We start from the raw sequence: 21,818 nt of genomic DNA on the forward strand, positions 1-21,818 counted from the left end.
CAATCTTGACATCACATTCGCCAGTACAAACCGTATTTCAACATGGGAAGGATGCAATTCATCAGCCACCATAAGATTATATCTTTGCTTCAACTGCCCTGCTTGCGATCATCACTTCTTTTTACATCATTAAAACCACGGTAAGTGACCATAACTTACTGCGCACAACATCGCCAGCCACCTCGTCGGAAAAAGCAATGCCTAAATCTAACGTGGAAGTAAATTCGAAAGGAAATCGCCTATCCCTGAGCTTAAACAGCGTCATCACTCTGACAAATAAATCTACTCAGTTAGGGTCATTGGGAGATGCTCTCATCCAACCAGACTATGGCGCATTGCTCAACATCTTCAAAAAACGAAGACTGAATTGCACAAAATCCAACAAAAAAAATCAGTTCATAACTATGATCCAATCTTGGTTGCCAGAAGACGCCCACTTAGAAAATTTAAGAGAACATTCATGAGAGACAGTTCCGACGCAAACAAACAAGCAATGATCCTCGAGACGAAGAAATACAAGTCTTGGCTAAAAGACCATTGCCACTCCTTATACCAAAGAGACTGGGAGGAAATGTTGAGGCTTGTGTGCGGTAAAAATTCAGGTAAATTTTTGGCTTTGATCAACTCGACAGAACAAACTCACTAATTAATGGCATCAGTGAAGACACCTGGCCAACGCACTTCAAAAATCTCTTGTGATCCTTCTGTACCATCCACCATCATACAGGAACAAAGTGCGTCGCCCTGGGTTGAGCTTCATGATCGTGAAGACATTGTGGAAATTTGGAAAAAAATAAAAAAAACTCTAGGGCCCCTGGCCCGGATGACCTGACAAACATGCATCTGAAATAGCATCCCGGGCATGGTCCGGGTGTATTAGTGAAGTGTTCAAAAGATCTACAACAGCGAAGGAATTACCCAAATCCTGGACCACTGCGGTAGTGGTGCCCATTTACAAGAGAGGAAAAAGACGATCCAATGAACTTTTGCCCCATTACTCGCTAGATTTGATAGGCAAAGTCTATGGATCATTGCTCCTTCGCCACTTCCAAAGATGGGGAAGCGGGGCACCTTGCGAGGACCCGTTCCAATCCGGCTTTAAAAAGAACGTGGGGGCCAACACCAACATCTTAACTCTGAGCATCCTAAAAAGCAAGTCTCTAGCTGGGGGCTTCCGAACCTACATGGCTTTCATCGACCTAAGTCAATCATTTGACCAAGTAGATAGAACAAGATTATAGGAGAAGCTAAGGAACTGGAACTGTCCGGCGGCCATATTACATCCACTCATAGCACTCCACACGGATACCAGAATACAAGATCGGCTCGACTATCTAGAGTGCCTATCTGAAGAGATCTCGACAAACCGTGGGGTCAAGCAAGGCTGTCCACTTGCCCCTGCACTTTTTCTGAGCTTCATAGGCGATTATAAGGAAACAGAGCACAAGATCAGAGCTTTTCCACCACAACTTGGAAAAGCAAAAATATGGAGAATCTTGTATGTGGATGATATTATCCTTGTTGACCAAACTGCTATTGGGTTACAGAGACAGCTAACCAACTTCGCCGACTATATCTCAGAAAACTGCCTTGAAATCAAGTCAAAAACCAAAATTATATTCGTTGGAAAGGGGAGAGAAAAAAGTGACACCTTTGCCTGGTACATGGAGGGAGAACGTATTGAGAAGGTCGCCGGGTTCAAATACCTAGGTATCATGCTCGACAATTCGCAACATGAAAATGCTATGCAAAAACACATGCTAGCAAACAAAGAGCTTAACTTCACAGGCGAAAGCGATGGACAGGAAATTTGGCTGCTTCTCCCTACCCGCTGTTGTAGACTACTACAAAGCTAAGGTTGTTCCCTCACTAGTCTATGGTGCTGAAGCCATGCCAGGGATACCCAAAGAAATTTGGCTCACACTAGAAAGCTACTATTGGAGGAAAGTCCCGAACTTGCCCAACTCCACGCCTATGGTTATAATAAGACGTGAATTGAGCCAGCTCTCACTACAATCGGTAGTGGAAAGAAACACCATGATGCTGTTCAGGAAACATATGTTGGAAAATCAACCCTGAGTTACTGGAAGCTGTCAATAACAAGGCATAGGGAGGCCGATGTAGGCTCTTAAACCAATGGTATGAAGAACAAGAAGCCAAATTGGAACTGAACCAATGCTCCAAAAAGAGCTAATTGAAAACCCTATGAAGATTCACAAAAAACTAAATGAACTTGATTGGGCTAGAAGCTATGTTCCATCGAATTTTTCATTGAAAGATGTTTCATCGAATTGCCATACACAAAGTGCAAAGGATTTATGCATCAAAACCCTTTCATCGAATAGGGTTTCATTATATAAACACTTTACATTTTTTGCATGGAAAGTTAGTGAAACCTGCATAACGTTATAAGGTTACAGGGAACTGTCCAGTGCTGAAATCTATTCAATACAGTTGCAATGTATTTCAGCACTGGACAGCTCCCTCTAACTTGTGTAGTGTATTTTTTATTGGGGGGATTTTTGAGGAGGAATCCCCCAAACTCCGCCAACCCCCCATTTTCAAAATGTAACCCTTTCCTCGACCCATTGAATTTCCAAACCAATCATCCATATGTCTATTTTATTAGTATGTTTGAGTTGGAAATTCAATGAAAAAAACTCCATGAATATGCTTTTCGATGGAAACGCATTTCAATTAATACATTTCGATGGACAATGATTTAATGGAAATGAATTAGATGGAAAGACTGCATACCGTAGTTGTTCTCTTTCTTTGACTTCTATCGGAAAACTACTTCTATGCACCATTCTGTATTGGCCTTATGTGCTATTCCTACTACAAGCTGTATGTAGGTGTTCATATACTGTTCCTGCCCTTCTATTTGCATTAAAAAATGAAGTTTGTGCTTCTCTTCCTTCCAAGTGATATGCAGCTGTTGATATACTACTATTGCTGCCCTTCTGTTACTTGAAGTTTAAAAACTAATCTTTGTGCGTTTTTCTTACTTATAAGCACTACCCAAATTTATTGTAGTCTGTGCTGTTTTTGGTATTTTGTGGGGCTAAATTTACACCGCTCATTATTAATTACCACCATTCCATGACACCCCTTTTCTATGAATGAAAATAAATGCCATGTTTTCAGTACCTGTGTTATGAGCAATCCAGTGGCCTAGTTGGAAACTACCCAAAACTTGCAAAAAAACAAACATTTAAGGATAACTCTCGTCTTCATATCACAGCAAGTGTTATATGGAAAACAGTGAGTTCAGTAAGAACTACTATGAAAAACAGACTAAAGAACTGTCCTGTGGGAAAAGCTGCTAGTACAAGGCACAACAGTAGACCCACGTACTGCTGTGCATAATATAAAGGATTAGCAGCCACATCCATCTGTGCTAGTGTTGACTGGAGCAGAGAACATTCCAGCAAAGTTCCTTACTTTTCCTCCTGGCTACCAAGCATTCCTGTATTCCCATTCCACCTGCCTCATCTACAAATGCAAAGAAAAGAAAACATGCATTGCACCCGTTATTCTACATGTGCGCCCCTCTTGTTTTCTCTTTCATTGCCACCCAGAACCTATCGATCTAGCCAGACTTTCTTTAACACCATCAAAGGAGGCATCCAGTGCATATCCACTTAGCACGTCTCGAATTAAGGTGGGTACCTTATGTGGTACCCAACAGAAATCCATTTCTCCATGGTATGATATATGATGAGTCGTTTATAACACGTTTGTCAAACGGAGGACAAAACAAACGATCTTAATAGGCCTGGTGTCATCAGATTGTGCAAGTGCGATACGCAAAGTGCAGGGGAGGAGGGAGATGGGGCAGTGTCAGGGCGAGGGAAAGGGGAAGTGCAGCCAGGGCAGCGCGGCTCTGGGCAAGTGTAAGGAGGCTGGGGAATGTAGGGTTAAAGTTACAGCCCGTAAGTGTGCAGTAGGCCCAGAGGCAGTGCAGAGGCAAGGCTGGAAACCAGTCAGGTAGGTCATCAGGGGGGGTGGGGGGGGGAGAGAGAAGAGAGAGAGAGCGAGAGCGAGAGAAGAGGTGAAGAGGTGAAGCTGAAGGGCTTGGTCTTGAGCTGCTTCTGGGGTCTCTGGTGGTCCGGTTGAAGTGAGAGGGGCAAGGAGGTCATTCCAGAGGGAGGCACCTGCAGAGAAAAGAGATGTACCCCACGCTGTCTGCCTGGAGAAGCGTATGATCCTCAGTTTGAGGTGGCTGAGCACGGAAGGTGTTTTGGAAGAGAGTTGGCTGTAGAGTGGGCCCATGCCCCAGAAAGCCTTGTGGACAATGCAGAGGGTCTTCAACTTGATCCTTGCATCCCCCGGGAGCTAGTGGTGAGATTTTAGGGCTGGAGAGATACAGTCCCTGGGCTTGAGGCTAAGGCCAATTGTTAATGTAGTAATTGGATTTGGTTTCTAATAGCACACAGGTGACACAAAAGCAGTAGTCATGCATATGAAGGAAGGATATTGTTCCAAAGGTTAATAGTTTCAACTGAATCTCCTTGTCGTTTAGAAGTTGCACCCATCAAGAATGAATTACAGAAAATACTGGGGTGTTAACGTTTCCTGTTGGCTTCGATGCTAGACTGGTGAAAGTCTTGGCAACTATTGAAGTTTGAAAACTGGCATGATGGTTTTCTCCATCACCAGAAGTCTGGCATCAGAGTAACCATAGGCACGGAAACTGCTCTCCTGAATACCCATGAAGATCTGCTCACTAACCTCGATTCAAACCTTTCTTCTGTCCTCATCCTCCTTGACCTTGCCTCTGCTTTTGAGTGGTCAAACACGCCATCCTGAAATCTCTCTCACTGGCTCTCGGTGTCTGCAAGGAACAAGTTCAAGACCCTCGGCAAGGCTTTCTGCGGCTGGGGCCCGCACTACATCCAACTCTCTCTTCCGAAATACCTTCCTTCTAGAGCCCTTTGTTCAGCTACCTCCAACACACTGAGGGTCATACGCTTCTCCAAGCAGGTAGGGAGGGGGGACAGGAGGTAGATCTCTCTTCTGCAGGTGACTCCCTCTGGACAGCCACTCAGCCCCTCTCAGACTTGAGCCGGACCACCTGAAGTACCAGAAGCAGCTCAAGACCCTCCTTCTCTCCTCTGCCTTCTCTCTCTTGCTAACTTGCCTGTCTGCTGAACCAACTGGTTGCCCGGTTCCCTCAGAGTCTCACTGGGAACCAGGCTGTATCATGACCAGTCTTTCTTTGAACTGCTTGCTGGCCACTGTGCACTTAGGGGCTGTGACTGTAGCCCCTACAGCCCTCCTGCCTCCTTGCACTTACTCACGGCTTGCTGCCCTGATCGCACTTCCCCGCCCCATCCCCTTCCATGCACTTCTCGCCGTCGCACTTTCACGATCCGAATACACAAGTCCTAGTAGGACCATTTGTCTTGTCCTCCCTATGTCTTCTGTCCCTTGTCTTGTGGCGCCTAGATACAATGGAGTACAGGTGCGTTATAAATGCCATATTATAACAATTAAAATTGCCAATAGTGTCAATGGAAACACTTACGGAGGTCAGTGCAAGACCAAAACTGGTTGATTGATGCTTCAACTGAATTTCTATTTTGTGCAAGATGGCTTCTATTCTTTGTTCTTCAAAGCCTCCCCTGGGAAAAAAAACACAAATAAAAGGCTAAATATTGACTATAAACAGACCCAACACTCGAAGCTTACTAAGTAAGGAATATTCAAACCATCTTCCATAAAATCCTGGTACAGGATAATAGATATCTGCAAACAAACTTCCCGTAGATATATTCAAAAGGGGGCTCAGGTCAAAGCTAAAGGTGGCAGGTGGCAAAGAAATTGTAGTATTGGGCTTGCATCAGTACATCTATGCAAGCATTAGAATGTTTACCTGGCTGGAACCTTGATGTGCGCTCAAGGTTCCAGGAGTGACAGTTGGGGATTACAGGATGGGAGATTAACTTGAAAGGATGGATTTAGTATAGCTCCCTACCTCCCTTTCTCATCTGTACCCTGAAGCAATAAAGCTACTTCACATTTCGACTTACTTGTGCCAGCGTGCCTCCCGTTTACCTGTCCCTACTGCCTGGTTTAAACACTATAGAAAACAAAGAATCCAAAAAGCTGTATCATGAATTGAAAATTAAATCCTCATTTATTCTAAATTGTTATCTTAAGATATCCTAATTGAATTACCCTTTATGGCCGAAACTTACTTAAAAGTGAGAGCGAATAAAGAAACAAAAAACTGGTGTATAAAAAAAATATTGCTGTATTTGTGTTTAGGCAGTAAATAGATCATCAACAAAACCAACTTTGAACACAAAACCATTTAAATGTATAGTGATAAATAATACGTATGAATCAGTTTGAAAGTCTGGAACAACACAGAAAATGCATTGCCAAATTAAATGAGTGTGCCTGATGCACGAGGAAGAAAAACAAACGCAAACAGTCAAAGTCGGTTAAACAAATCTGCCAGTACATAAATATTGGAAGAACAAACAAATGTCAAATAACAGGTCTGCCTACGTAAAATTCTACAGTAGTAAATATCCCAACCAATGTTGGAAAGGGTCCCAGATGTAGTGAGTTCAGGTAACAAAGTAAAGGTTCCAACTGTCCAGGGCCCGAAATTATGTTTCGGCGGGCCACCTGTCGGCCTTCCAAATCTGAAACCGCCTTCCTCGGGGCAGAATGAAAAAGAATAGTCCCTAGAGTGAAGCAGACAGATACACAATAAATGTGTTTGAAGAAATGAAATAAGTAAAACATATTTTTTTCCATTTGGTTATTTCGCTCATCTGCATCTCTAAGTGAGTTGAGTAAAGGCCGTAGGGCCTGAAAATATGTAACTTAATTGCAGCGTTGAAAAGACTCCTGAAAGTCGTGGTCCGGGACGTGCCTTACCCAATGATACTGGGGGGATTCCACGGACACAAATTACTTGACACAGGTCCACCTCATGGCGGGCGAGCGCAACACATCACATTCAAAGGGTTTCGGACAGCACACAACTGCTTCCTGTGTGAGTGAATGAATGATGCCATTACATTGAGGTCACTTGAATATAATAATGTATATGAAAGGACAGTGTCTTACCTGAGAGTTGAATGTATGATGAGTAACAAAGAGCCTGTTGGTGTCTTGTTGTTTGGAGTGAAACAGCTTCAAATACGGACTTGAATGTACAGCAGTCTGATCTATTTAGGCAAAACATGTCTAAAATTAATTCTTTGTCTTGCAGGTACCAAGGTCATGTAGTTAATTGCAACTAGCAAATGAAATGACTTACTTGTATTAGTCAATGAAGACTGAGTGAGCAATGTGATAGCTGATCGCTGGATGTGCTGTGTGAACCTCCGACCTGTGGACCTAAAATAACAAAGCCCAGTGTTAACTGGCACCATTCTGTTATGTGTTCACCAAACGCCAAAAGACGGTCGTAATTGAAGAAATAGTATTACAAGTTATAATTCCCGAAAAAGGGTTTCAATATCGTTAGTTGGCGAGGATAGAGTCATGCGGTGAGTATTGCCTGTTTTTCCCAATATTGGTGCGTAGAAAGGAAAAAAACGGCATTTTCAAAAAAGTTGTATCTCATAGTGTGATTTCCGAGAGGGTTACGTTACTGTTAATTCAAATAAATCATGCCGTGAGCATTAACTATTAGTCCCGCTAGTCGTGCATAAAAGGAGAAGCAGTGTGAAATCCTAACCTGCGGCGTCGCATATGTAGCCTGCAAGGTCTGTCCGTGCAGCTTCTACGAAGCTTCGTTACGAGGGAGGCCTGCCGAGCGGCCAGATCCTACAGAGTATTTCCTGGTTGATGGCTTTGCACCTGCTGATAGGGTGGGGTAATCGCACCCTCTTGTCAGTCAGTGGGCATATCCCACTGTGATTGGTGGGTTGTTCTACCGGCCAGGTCCTCCAACGTAAATCCTATTTCACGACATGGCACCTGCTGATAGACTGGGAAAACACACCCTCAATTCAGTCAGTGTGCACGTTCAATGTGATAGGTTAATTGAGGTGAGCCCTATGTTGGTTCGCCTCGAGACCCGCGCTGAGTGCCGACAATGCACTGCGTGGATGTGTTTGAATGCTTCTGTGATGTTCCCCTGAGCTCAAGAGGAAAATGGATTCAAGCACAAAGCGGACCTGCGTGTGTTTGCAAGAATACTTAGAAAACTACCATGAGCCACAAAATTAGTGACAGAAAATGGCACATATTGAGTGAGAAACAAATCTGACAATCATGGAGGGCGGCCACTATACTAGCCATGCATATGGGATACATTACTCACTGTAATCGTATTTCTGATGCTTGTATCTGCTTAGATTCACATGCTGTGCGTAGGCCGACATCTAGTGGAAGCTGCAGAGTTTTACAGTTTGTTTTTTGAAACTCGAAAATGGGCGTCGACACAGGGCGTGCCAGTAATACTATCCCTAGTGTGACGTCCACTGTACCCATGATCCCTCACGCGTCTAGGGCCCTCAGATTATATTTTTTCTGACATGAGGTAGCATGAGGAGTAGCAAGAGTACATATTATCCAAGCATATAGAAAGAGAAGACTACAAGCATCCATGCGCCTTCTCTCAGAGGGGAGGAAGGGCGGGTTGCATGTGAATCTAAGCAGATCAGCAGATACAAGCATCAGAAATACGATTACGGTGAGTAATGTATCCCTTCTGAGGCCTGTGGAATCTGCTTAGATCACATGCTGTGCATAGATTAGCGAGCAGTGTTAGAAGGAGGTGAGATGTGAGAAGGGTCATGAGCAAATAAATGTCTTAGAACCGCTTGTCCCACTTGAGTATCTGTCTTGGAATGAGTGTCAATGCAGTAGTGCTGAGTAAAAGTGTGAATAGAGCTCCAGGTTGCTGCTTTGCAAATGGTGTCAAGGGGTACATTTGCAATAAAAGCCAGAGTGGCCCCAATGCCTCTTGTAGAGTGGGCTCTTGGCGTGAAAGGCAGAGTGTTTTCAGAATGGAAGTAACACAGCTGGATACAGTTTATAATTCACTTAGAGATGGCACCTTTAGAGACGCGATCTCCCTCTTTGCCTGTAGCTATGGAGACAAACAGTTGGTCTGTTTTCCTCAGCGGTCTGTTTTTGTTTACATAGTATAGGACCGCCCTACGCACATCTAAGGTGTGTAGTTTCACCTCAGCCGAGCTTTGTGGGTCTTGGAAGAAAGCCAGAAGCTCGATAGACTGGTTCCTGTGGAATTTGGAAATAAACTTAGGTGAGAACCTAGGGTGTGTTCGTAAAACCAGTTTAACTTCATGGACAGTAAAGAAAGGGTCCTGCACTGACAGAGCCTGAATTTCACTGCATGGGCTCGAAGGGAGGGCCCATGAGTTTAACAAGCACCACATTAAGGTCCCACCCTGGTGGTGGGTTAGAAATTGGAGGGTGGAGTCTCTTTACCCCTTCCATGAAGGCTTTAACCACTGGTACTTTCCACCATGATACCTTGTTATGCGAGGTGGTGTACGCTGACAGAGCTGCCAGGTGTACCTTCAGTGAATTAAATACCAACCCTGCATCCAGCAGGTGGAGCATGTAGGTGACTATAGTGGAAGGAGTGCAATCAACTGGGTTGATTTGCTTATTCTGGCACCAGATAACGATTCTCTTCCATTTGTCAAAGTAGCAATACCTCGTGTTTGGCTTCCTAGATTCTTTTAGGATGTCCATACATCTCTGACGTAAACTGAGATGTCCAAACTATATGACCTCAGGAGCCATGCTGCCAGGTTCATTGAGTTGGGTTGAGGATGTACTGTCTGACCTTGGTGCTGGGACAGTAGGTTGTACCAGCACGGGAGCTTGATGGGTTCGCACACCGCTAATCTGCGTAAGTGTGGAAACCATAGTTGCCTCACCCACAGGGGAGAAACTCGGAAAAGCGTTATCGATTCCCTGTGCATCTTGCTGACCACCTTCCTGATGAGGGGGGTTGGTGGAAAAGCGTATGCAAACATCCCTGACCAGTTCATCCACAGGGCGTTCCCCTGGGAGTCTGGTTGGGGGAACCTGGATGCGAATCCTGGGCACTGTCTGTTTTCGCTTGTGGCGAATAGGTCTTTTTAGGAGGGGGATTACCTCTTGGAGAGTAGTCATGCAAAACTGTTGGGGCTTGACATACTTGTTTGCAGGCCGTAAATCCAATACTGGGCGCATTGTCAAATCTTTTTTTGGCACAAGGAATTAAGTTGAATAAATACCCTTGTTTACTTGGTGTACCAGGACGAGTTCTATCGCGTCCTTTGCTAGAAGATTGGCGATCTCTTCGAGGAGGATCTTCTTCTTGTGGTCTAATGAATGTTCTTTTTGACGTGGAGTGTGGTATCGGGGACACTCTAACAGTTCTATGCAGTATCCTGTGGACCCTGTGGACAGCACCCATCTGTCTGATGTGATCCCTTCCCAAGCTTGGGTGAAGTTGGTAATGTGTCCCCCTACTGGGGATGCATGAGAAGGGACCCTGAACGGAACGTCACTGTTTTGCGGGAGGCGTGCCGCCGCCTCTATTGGGGCTGCCTCTACCCTTAGCACGTCCCCTCTTGTTACCCTTGCCAAAGCCTTGGGTAGACTGCTGGTTGTTGTTACTCCAAGGTGTACCCTGTCCCTGGGAATAGGTTGAGCCTCTTTGTGAGTTTTGGCCGCGTGGGCGACGAAAATTGACATTCCCTCTTTGATTGGGGGGTTTGTTAGTTAACTGGCCCAGGGATTTGAGAGTCTCGTATTCATCTTTTGCATTTTTTAAGGCATCCTCTACCGCCTTAACAAACAGTAGATTGTGCTCCAATGGTTTGTCTATTAAAGATGCTTGTGTCTCGGGTTTAAACCCAGATTGTCTTAACCAAGCATGCCTTTTGATAACAGTGCTTTCTGCTATCAGTCTTCCGGCGTTATCTGCGGCATCAAAGGTTGCCTTAAGGATGCAACCGGACCAGCTCTTCCCTCCAACGCAACCTGCGCCAACTGGCTTTTTAAAGGTTCTGGGGCGGAGTCAATGAGCGCCGCAATTTCTTCCCACTGATGGCAGTTGAAACTCGCCAGTAGGGTGGTGGAGATGGCAATCTTTGCCTGGTAGGCGGAAGTGGAGGCTACCTTCCTTCCCAAACCATAGATCTTTTTGCTCTCCTTTTCGGGGGGACCTTCAGATGATAAGGGTGTTCCCGCCCTCTTTCGGGAATTAGTCACTACCATGGAGTCCAGGTTCAGTTGCCCCCTTATGTAGAATGGGTCTGATTGGGCTGCCCTGAACAGTTTTTCAATTCTGGGGTTTACCGCCCTGGTGAGGTTGGGATTGAGAAGGGAAGGGTCTATTCTCCTTTGTATTGATTTGAGAATATGGATGGCCTGGGCAACAGGTCTCTTTTCTCCCACTAGTTCCTCGGCAAAGTTCCTGTGCTCCCTGCGTATCTATGCGGAAGTGTTCAGCCGCTCTAGATAAAACCTCATTTAAGAGAGGTTGGTTGTCGACAGGAGAGTCGGTAACCGGAGGTTCTTTGTCTACTCGGGAGTCTCTACTCTGTAGACTTCTGGGTCATCCTCGTCATCTTAGGCCTCGTCATCCCCATACTAATCCATTCCAGTATGGACGTCCAACGTGGCCAATTCTGGATCCTCGTTAAAAGATGGATCCTCACCATATTGATTTTATGGCTGGACATGGAAAAGGTCGGAAGACCTATCTTGTGTTGCCGCCTCAACTCAAGGTTTACCAGGGGGTTAGGGGTCCTTAAACCCTGAGGGGGTTGCCCAGTCAGGGGTATAGGAGAGGAAGTGTTGTGGATTTTTGGCATAGAAGTCTGCTAGGGATGACATTCTAGACACAACTGTCTATATCCTCACTTGACCATTCTTTAGAGCTGGGGATTACCCTCTCCTGGGAGTGTTTCCCTGCTATATCCTGACTGGACCCATGTCCTTGTGCGGGGTCTTGGATATTTTTCCAGAAGATTGTGACTTGTCTTTATGTGTCTGTGGTGCAGATGAAGGCTGAGAATGCTTTTTCTGTTGTTTTCCCCCCTCCCTGTGACTGGAAGAGTGCTTCCCCGGTGTTTTCACCTTTTCGGAGCTCTTTGACGTCGAGATTCGGGGGTAGTGTCCCTTTCCTTAGCGAGTGGAGGTCGGGGCACGGGAGCAGCCGTTACACGGTCTGCCGACACCGACTCCTGGAGTGCGGCCTGGGGATGGTGGTCGTCTTCTGACGATTGAACCTCCGTCACTTTAGAGAGCTAGGCACTCTTGGCAACAGTGGATGGTTGCCTGATGCCATGCAGCGATCTTGATCGAGAACGCCCAGAGGACACCGATTCGGTGGACCGTTATCTGCGTGCCTCTCTCCGAAAACTCGACGCGCGCGCCGAGTCTCGGTTGGACTTCGAGTGTTTAGTGGATATGTTGTGGGTAGCGCTTCTGTCGCTGGGGTTATTCCCCATACCTGCCCTGCCAGACAACCTTCCGAGGTCGGGGACTTGCGCTTGGCCGTCTCTCAACGCCACGTTGCCTTCGCCGTCCAATAGGATGGTGTCGCTGCCATCACTGAAGGCGCCCTCCACTTCCATGGCCTCTCGTTGCCTGGCGTGGTGGACGCAACGTTTCATCGAACGGTCCTTTAGAGTCTTCGGTTTAAACCGACTACACGCTCTGCAATTCGCCTCAGGGTGGTCCCTTGGCAAGCAGAGGTTACAGGTAGCGTGTCTGTCAACCCAAGGGTACTTGCGGTTGCACTTAGGGCAAAATTGGAAAGGGGTACCCTCCATACGCACCCTGTGGCAGCGGGCTAGTGTGTGTAGGAATATATAAGAAAAAGTATCTAATATATATACACAGAGTGTTGAGTATGTACCACCCCCCACTCTCCCTACTTGTAGGGGCCGAGGCCAGAGGCTTTCCTAGGCCCAAGTCCGCCGTGCAGGTCTCAACGGTTGTTTTCTTCTCTGGCCCGGCGTCGAGTGTCGAACTTCGGTAACTCGCCGTTGGGATGTAGAAAACGGGGAAATATGATTTTTTGCCAAATTATGGCTAAGGCCATGGAACTCTGCGGAATGCTTCCGACCAGTATCGCAGAAAAAAACAATCTGAGGGTCCTAGACGCGTGAGGGATCATAGGTACAGTGGACGTCACACTAGGGATAGCATTACTGGCACACCCTGTGTCAACGCCCATTTTCGAGTTTCGAAAAACAAACTGTAATACTCCGCAGCTTCCACTAGATGTCGGCCTAAGCACATATTCCACAAGCCTCAGAACTATATATATAGACATACCTGAAAAGCTCAGTTATGGCATTGCAAAAATCACATATCAACAGGTGTGAAAAATGCAAAGACCTAAAACAGGAATATAGGAGGTTAAATAACGGTCCTTATGGGGATGCCTAGTGTATGAAGCTGCCTGGCTGCAAAAAAACACACAGAGGCAGAAGTGCCATGTCGCGCAATATAAACGAAAGTACTAAGGTCAATGTGGAGTTAGCCAATGGAACTGCATGTATGCGATATTTCATGAAGAATGAATCCATCAATAAAAAATGAAAGTGGGTCTCAGAGGAGGGGTGAATTCTTCATTCAGACCTTGTGTATGAGTCTCCATCCGAAAGATCCAGCGTGCTTCTTTTTCAAGTAGGCTTCTGCAAACATTTGTGGAGTTTTTTATAACATCCAAAACCCACCACATCAAGTCATTTGGTGATTACTTCAGTGCTACGTAATGATTCACTAGAGGAGCAGAGATGGTTTTGCACCTAATGCGTGAGCGATGTTCAGATATCCTAATATGTATCGCTCTGCTCGTCTGTCCCACGTATCTTAGCCCGCAGGGACACTCAATACAATAGACCACTTGTTTGGTTTTGCAGTTGGTAAGGTGCGGTAGGACCCATGTACGGTCTCCAATCTTAAATTATTTGATCTTCCTAGTGAAGGCACATGCAGCGCAAAAGCCACAAGGATAATGTCCTTTTGTGGAGCGCAGGTCCCAAATTCCTGTTTTCGGAAGTTGTTTAATAAAATGAAACTGTACCAGCTTCTCACGGATGTTGGATGCTCTCTTGAGGGCAAAAAGTGGAAGAGGTTCCTCAGGTAAGTCAAGTTTTAAATATGACAGTGTTTGGAAATGATTTTCTTCAGCTGGAAAGTATTAGGGCCATGAGTAAGCACACAGGTCATCCTGGTGTTTTCTGGTGTCGAAGTTCTTGTGGTTAATAAGACATCACGGTCCGTAAAATGTGCACGTTTACGAGACTGGTTAATGAGTTTCTTAGGGTACCCCCTTTCTTTTAATCTAATGTCCAATTCATCTGCTTTCTTCTGAAAATCCTGTAGGTTGGTGCAGTTGCGCCTTATCAGCAAGTACTGTCTGTAAGGGAGATTATCCCTGAGGTGATGAGTGTGATCGCTAGTATAGTGCAATAAGGTGTTTCTTGCACTTTCTTCGCGATGTATGCAGCATTTTAGTCTTAAATGAACCTATCACATTCAACGTGCACACTGACTGACAGGAGGGTGTGATTTCCCCACCCCATCAGCAGGTGCAACGTCATCAACCAGGAAATACTCCGTAGGATCTGGCCACCAGGCAGGCCTCCCTCATAACGCAGCTTCGTAGAAGCTGAACGGACAGACCTTGCAGGCTACATTTGCGACGCTGCAGGTTAGGATTTCACACTGCTTCTCCTATTATGCACGACTAGTGGGACTAATAGGTAATGCTCACGCCATGATTTATTTCAATTAACAGTAACGTAACCCTCTCGGAAATCACACTATGAGATACAACTTTTTTGAAAATGACATTTTTTCCCCACTTCTATGCACCAATATTGGGAAAAACAGGCAATACTCACTGCACAACTCTATCCTCGCCAACTAACGATATTGAAACCCTTTTTCGGGAATTATAACTTGTAATACTATTTCTTCAATTACGACCGTCTTTTGGCGTTTGGTGAACACATAACAGATTGGTGCCAGTTAACACTGGGCTTTGTTATTTTAGGTCCAAAGGGGACCCATCACGCAGGTCGGAGGTTCACACTGCAGATCCAGCGATCAGCTATCGCATTGCTCACACAGAGTCTTCATTGACTAATACACAAGAAATTTAATCTACTAGTTGCAATTCACTACATGACCTTGGTAACTTCTGCAGCAAGTCTTTTTGCTGCAAGACAAAGAATTCATTTTAGACATGTTTTGCCTAAATGGATCACAGACTGCTGTACATTCAAGTCCGTATTTGAAGCTGTTCACTCCAAACAACAAGACACCACCAGGCTCTTTGTTTCTCATCAGACATTCAACTCTCAGGTAGGACACTGTCCCCCCATGATAACTAATTTGCATATACATTATTATATTCAAGTGACCACAATGTAATGGCATCATTCATTCACTCACACAGGAAGCAGTTGTGTGCTGTCCGAAACCCTTTGAATTTGATGTGTTGCGCTTGCTCACCATGACGTGGACCTGTGTCGAGTAATTTGTGTCTGTGGAATCCCCCCAGTATCACTGGGTAAGGCACGTCCCGGACCACGACTTTCAATCAGGAGTCTTTTCAATGCTGCAATTAAGTTGCATGTTTTTAGGCCCTATGGCCTTCACTCAACTCACTTATATATGTAGATGAGCGAAATAACCAAATAGAAAAAAATATTTACTTATTTCATTTCTTCAAACACACTTATTGTGTATCTGTCTGCTTCCCCGTAGGGACTATTCTTTTTCATTCTGCCCCGAGGAAGGCGGTTTCAGATTCGGAAGGCTGACAGGTGGCCCGCCGAAATGTAATTTCGGGCCCTGGACAGTTGGAACATTTGCTTTATGTTCCCTGAACTCAATACATCCGGGACCCTTTCCAGCATTGGTTGGGATATTTGTTAGTATAGAATTTTATGTAGGCAGACCTGTTATGACATTTATTGTTTGTTCTTCCAATATTTATGTACTTGCACACTTGTTTAACCGACATTCACTGTTTGTGTTGTTTGTGTTTCTTCCTCATGCATTGAGGCACACTCATTTAATTTGGCAATGCATTTTCTGTGTTGTTCCAGACTTGCAAACTGATTCATACGTATTATTTATCACTGTACATTTAAATTGTTTTGTGTTCAAAGTTGGTTTCGTTGATTATCTACTGTCTAAACACATATTACCCTATTATTTCAATGTTTTTATGATTTTTGTAAACCATCATATTTAATGAAATACAGCATTATTTTTTTATACACCAGTTCTTTTTGTTTCTTTCTTCGCTCTCACTTTTAAGTAAGTTTCGGCCATAAAGGGTAATTCAATTAGGATATCTTTTTATACCAATTTAGAATAAATTAGGATTTAATTTTCACTTCATTATACAGCTTTTTGGATTCTTTGTTTTCTATTATATTAGTCCCCACAATAGCTGTACCACTTTAACAGGGGCAACCAACATTTTCTGTCTAGTTTACCAGCAGCCTGGTTTAAACACTACAAAGGGGGACGAGGAAATTTCCAGTAAAGCGGGCCCAGACGTTATGATGAGCAGAGGAGAAGAGGAAAGGAGGTCTCTCACTAGATGTAGTTTCTGGTGAAGAATGCAGTCCATAGAAGCAGAGTTGAGGTCCAAATATGGGAAATTTGAAAGTCCCTGGCTCTGTGAATGTCTTGGAGTTATACAGGAGATATAAGTCCTGCACTGGAGAAGGTACATTTGACTGGTCAGTATTGTACCGTGCAGGCGGCCAGAAGACCGTACGCACCTTGTATGCGTGGTGAGGCAGCTGTCTGGAGAGCGCTGTTACATTTGTTAAGGTGTGTACTAAATTATAAGTTACTCACTGTAGTGACTAACATACCCTTAGTCCATAGTCCCCTTTTCTCCATACATGCGCTGCCATGACTCCGCCCTCCAGCGGCACACCTCAGTCCCCAATGACACGTCGAAAATAGATTTAACATTGCCTAATGACACCAGTATTATTAGGGGGGAGGTTGGTGGGACATATGGAGGAAAGGGGACTATGGACTAAGAGTATGTTAGTCACTACGGTGAGTAACTTATAATTACTCTTATGTCCCGTTCCCTTTCTTCCATACTGCATGGGCGATTACAACTGAATGTAGTCCCAGGGTGGAGAGGAGACCCTCCTTAAGCAAATATGTTCCTGAAAACCGCCTGTCCGAAGGTCGCTTCAGATCTAGACCCGGCATCCAAACAGTAATGCTTGAAGAAAGCTGAGGAAGAGGCCCAATTGGCCACCCTGCTTAGGACTTGCCAAGGGACATGGCGCTGGAATGCTATGGCAGTTTCCTTGGCCCTGACTGCGTGGGCATGCATGTTGGCCGGGAGCGGCTTGTGCTGGCCCTCATAAGCTTCTTTGATGGCAGAGACCATCCAGTGGGCTATGGAAGCCTTAGAAGCCTAATAGCCTGGTCTTGAGCCTCCGAAAGTGACAAACAGGGTGTCCGATTTAAGGAAGCCCTTGGTCCGGTCCAAGTAGAATTTCAGGGCACGCCTGACATCCAGGCAGTGGAGCACTGTGATTCATCTTTGGAATCGGGGGAAAAAAAAAACTTAAGGACTATTTCCTCGTTGAAGTGGAAAGCAGACGGAACCTTGGGCAGAAATGCCAGGTGTGTCCGCAGGACTACCTTGACCTTGTGAAAGATAGTATATGGTTCAGAAGCAACCAGTGCCTGGATTTCGCTGACTCTACAAGCAGAGGTGAGGCCGACTAGTAAGGCTGTCTTGATGGTGACCAGCCATTGGTTCAAACAGTTTGTGTGCGAGGGCGCCCAAGACTATGTTGAGGTCCCACATAGTGTGCAGTCTTGACGGGCGGGTAGAGCCTTGCGAGTCCCATCAGATGTTTGACTATAAGGTTGGAGGAGGAGAAAATGCCTTCCTCCGAGTTCATGTAAGCCCCAATGGCTGTGAGGTATGTGCGGCAGGTGTCCAAATGCACACATGAGTGGGTGAGGTGCACCGAAAAGGAGAGCACGTCGTCCAGGGTGCACTTCAGAGGGTTGATTCCGTTGAAGTGACCAGTGGCAGATTCTGGTCCATTTCCTCTTGTACTGGGCCCTGGTAGCTTTGCTCCTGGCGCCCTGTATGATCTCCAGATTTGCCTGTGAGAGGCTAAGGTGCCAAAGCGTTACCTGCTCAGGTACCACACTGTGAGGGCTAGTTTCTCTGGTGCCGGGTGGATGACCCTGCCCCCCTGCTGTGCCAGCAGATTTGCTGGGCCCATCAGCAGCAGGTGAATCGGGGGCCCTTCCGAGAGGCTGAGGAGCTGCGAAAACCATGTCCTTGACGGCCACCATGGAGCTATTAGAATGATGAAGAGTTGGCGAGACTACTTGATTTTGCAAATCACCCTGTGAATCAGGGGGGTGGGCAGAAAGGCGTAGGCTTTCATGCCGGTCCACTGGAGGTGAAATGCATCACCCAGAGAGCCGGGGCCCTGACCTTGCAAGGTTGCGAACTGGAGACACTTCTTGTTGTGCCAGGTGGCAAAGAGATCCACCTGGGGGTGACCCCACCTGTTGAAAATCTCCTAAATAACGAGGTTGTTCAGCTGCCACTCGTAATCATCTGCTCCCAGTCTGCTGAGCCTGTCTGCTTCCAGGTTGGATTGCCCGGGAGGTGGACTGCTGCGAGGTAAATGTCATTTCCCAAGGACAACTCCCACATGCTAATCGCCAGTATGCACAGCAGAGGGGATCTGGTGCCTTCCTGCTTATTGACGTAGTACATGTTGGTCGACTTGTCTATCTGGCTGTGGACACCCTTGCCCCTGAGAAGTGGTAGGAATGCCCTGAGCACCAGCCAGATGGAGTTCGGCTCTAGACAATTGATTTGGTATTCCTGCTGCAGTAGAGTCCAGGTGCCATGGACCGAGAGATAGTCCAGGGTGGCTCCCCAGCCCTAGAGCAAGGAATTTGTGGTGATGGCGGCCGGAAGGGCTTTCCCGTCAGTAGGTTGCAATCTCTGGACAACCAAGTCAGGTCCGGGTGGAGAGATGGAGGAACGTTGATCATCTCGGATTGAGAGCCCCACGCCTGGTTCCATGAGGCTGCAAAGTGCAGCTGAATCCTCCTCAGTCTCGTATGCGGAACGGCTAATAGGACCGCTGCCAGTAGACCCAGGAGATGTTGGTGCCACCATGCCGAGATCCTCTCTGCTGAGGAAGTGGGTGGTGGCCCTCTTGATGGCCGAGATTTTCACAAGGGAAGACCTTCTCGGAGCACATGTCCCAGTTAAGGCCCAAGAATGTCAGATTCTGCATGGGCTGCAGCTGCAACTTCTTGAGATTGAGTGAGTACCCTGATCATGCAGTGTGTTCATAAGGGCATGGGAAGAGTGGTGAACCGCTTCCAGAGATGTCGCCCTGACAAGCCAGTCGTAGAGGTATGGGTAGATGTGGAGGCCCTGCGCTCTGAGGGCCGCCACTGCATTTGTGATTCTGGTAAAGACCCTGGGGGCCGAGTTGAGGCCAAAAGGAAGGACCTTGTATCGAAAATGGTAGCCCATGATCCTGAACCGTAGGAAAGAACGATGGGGCTGCCAAATCGGGACGTGTAGGTACGCATCCTTCAGATCCAGGGAGCACATCCAGTCTCCCTTGTCCAATGTCTCAGTTATGAAAGCTGGCGTAACCATCTTGAATTTTTGCAGGGGTAAGGAGAGGTTGAGGGTGTAAAGGTCCACCACAACTCTCAGGCCCGCCTGGTTCCTCTGAATGACGCAAATCCTGGAGTAAAAGCCAAATCCTTGCTGGAAGGCTGGGACTTCCTCCACTGCCTGGCTCTCTACGAGAGACCAGATATCCGCCAAAAGAGTTGCCGTCCCAACCTGTGGGTGTGGAGGGGATGAGGGAGGAAAGGCTGGGATAGGAAAGCGGAACACCATGGATACTACGGACAGTATCCAGGTATCCGCGAAATTCTGGCACCAGTAATGTGCATGGAGAGCAAGCCTGCCCCCCACCGGAGACACATGGACCCGAAGGGGCGTGTCATGCCTTCTTTCCCTCAGAAGCTGTTGCTGAGGAGGGGGACTGGAAAAAGCCCTTACTCTCCCCCTACCCTCCTTTGTGTTGCTTGTGCCGGTTCTGAGATGGCGAGCAGTCCGGCTGTCTGGATCTGCGTTCCTTGAAGCTGCGGAACCCTCCATACATACGCCTTTCTGAGCGCTGCTGAGATGGAGTGTACGATTTGGGCGTGATCTTTGTAAGGATGGATTAAGACTTTGGAAGAGGCCGCCCCACCCCTCGAACGGTAGATCTAGTATGCGTTCCTGGACATCCGGGTTGAATTTTGTTGCCCGGAGCCAGGCTGTCCTTCTCATGTCCGTGGCAATACAGATGGCATGGCCTGAGATGTCAATATGGGCCACTGTGGATTCCATGAGGTCATGCGCCCCCAGCTTGGCCCCGGCTAGCCCCATCTTAAAGTGCGATTGCCTCTGGGTGGGGAGTTCCAATTTCCCTCCATGATCTTTGGTTGGCGGCTGCCAGCATGGCATCGGTGTTGGCTTGATACAGATGTAAAGAGGCATTGGAATAGAGTTTCTTGCCATACTCCTCCAAGATCTTCTCCTTGCCTAACAGCACTGCAGAGGAGGCTGAGGAGGACTGAGGCTTGGAGTATAGTGATGCTGCAGCTATCACCGAGGAGTGTGGCTGAGGGTGGGCCGAAAGCAACAGTGCATCCCCCTCCATCTGCCTGGACTTGGCGTCCAGGCGACGACTGACCGACTGGGCTGAGTGGGGTTTGAGCCAGCTCTTCCTGGCCAGGGAGACTACATCGGTCTGCATAGGAATCCCTGATTTGGCAGAGCGACATGTAAGGCATACGCAAAACCCCCTCTGCCGGCTGCTTGACCTCGGGTTGGGGTAGGCCCAGATACTCTGCCAGACAAGAGACATTTGTGGAAGGCCCTGGCTGAGGATGGCGTGTCCGAATCCTCCTCCTCATCATCATCATCATCCGTATCCTGCAGATCTGGAGGTTCCTGTGGAGGAGGAGGAGGAGTAGTAGTTGGCGCCGGAGGCTGGGGTACAGGTACTGCGGCAGGAGGCTGAGGAGGCGCAGAGGTTGGAGTCGGATGTGGAGTCGGATGAGGCGGCTGCGCTGGGGCCTCGGGCGCCGACAAGAGTCGTCTGTGGTACAGCTAGCATGGCAGGAATTACTTCACTGAAGGCGTCTTTGAGGATAACGTCCATCCGAGGGGACTTCATGAGGCCGAGGAACCTCTTAAAGAAAACCTCCTCACTGACTGAAGCTGACAGGGTAGCAGGAGGCTGCTGAGGCCACTGCATACCCTGTCCATACGGATGCAAAGGAAAGCTACCCTGCGCGTAAGAAGGGTAGGCTGTAGACCACATACCTAGTTGAAGCCAGTCCCACCTTGAAACTCGTTCGTCAAATTCCTGGAATGGCGTTGGACGGGTGGCTCTTTCTGGTACGGTGGTCATTTTGTCGGGCTGCCTGCCACATGTCTGCGACGTTTTGCTCGGCACGCTGGGCCCGGCCTTCTCTTATGTGGATCAGGAGGCCTACCCTGCTCCTCGGGCCTAGGCCCGGTAGGTGTGACACCCTCAACCCGGGGGTCGGTAAACTGCGTTTAGGCGCCCCCCTCGGATGTATTGCCTGTATTAAGGCGTAGCCCGTCGGCCATGGTGCCGGTATAAGGGTGGAGCACCCCGGGTGAAGACCCGGTAAAAGAACCTTTCAGTCCCTCAACACTGGCACCGGGAGGATCCCCGGATCCCTCGGCCCGGTAGCTGCAGAAGCCTCGGTGCACGTGCTGGTAG

General features: G+C 47.2%; 1 protein-coding gene across 1 annotated transcript in view; it reads right to left on the bottom strand.

Moving 5' to 3' along the window:
* PITRM1 (pitrilysin metallopeptidase 1) overlaps nucleotides 1-21,818 on the bottom strand; it is a 1,609,076-nt gene that overhangs the window by 1,154,311 nt on the left and 432,947 nt on the right. The window contains exon 12 of the mRNA XM_069648021.1: nucleotides 5,531-5,627. Within this exon, the coding sequence (XP_069504122.1) occupies nucleotides 5,531-5,627 (97 nt within the window). The remainder of the gene's footprint in view (nucleotides 1-5,530; nucleotides 5,628-21,818) is intronic.

Source organism: Ambystoma mexicanum, chromosome 2q (genome assembly GCF_040938575.1).
Source record: "Ambystoma mexicanum isolate Mex_15411 chromosome 2q, UKY_AmexF1_1, whole genome shotgun sequence".
In the NCBI taxonomy this organism is placed as follows: domain Eukaryota; kingdom Metazoa; phylum Chordata; class Amphibia; order Caudata; family Ambystomatidae; genus Ambystoma; species Ambystoma mexicanum.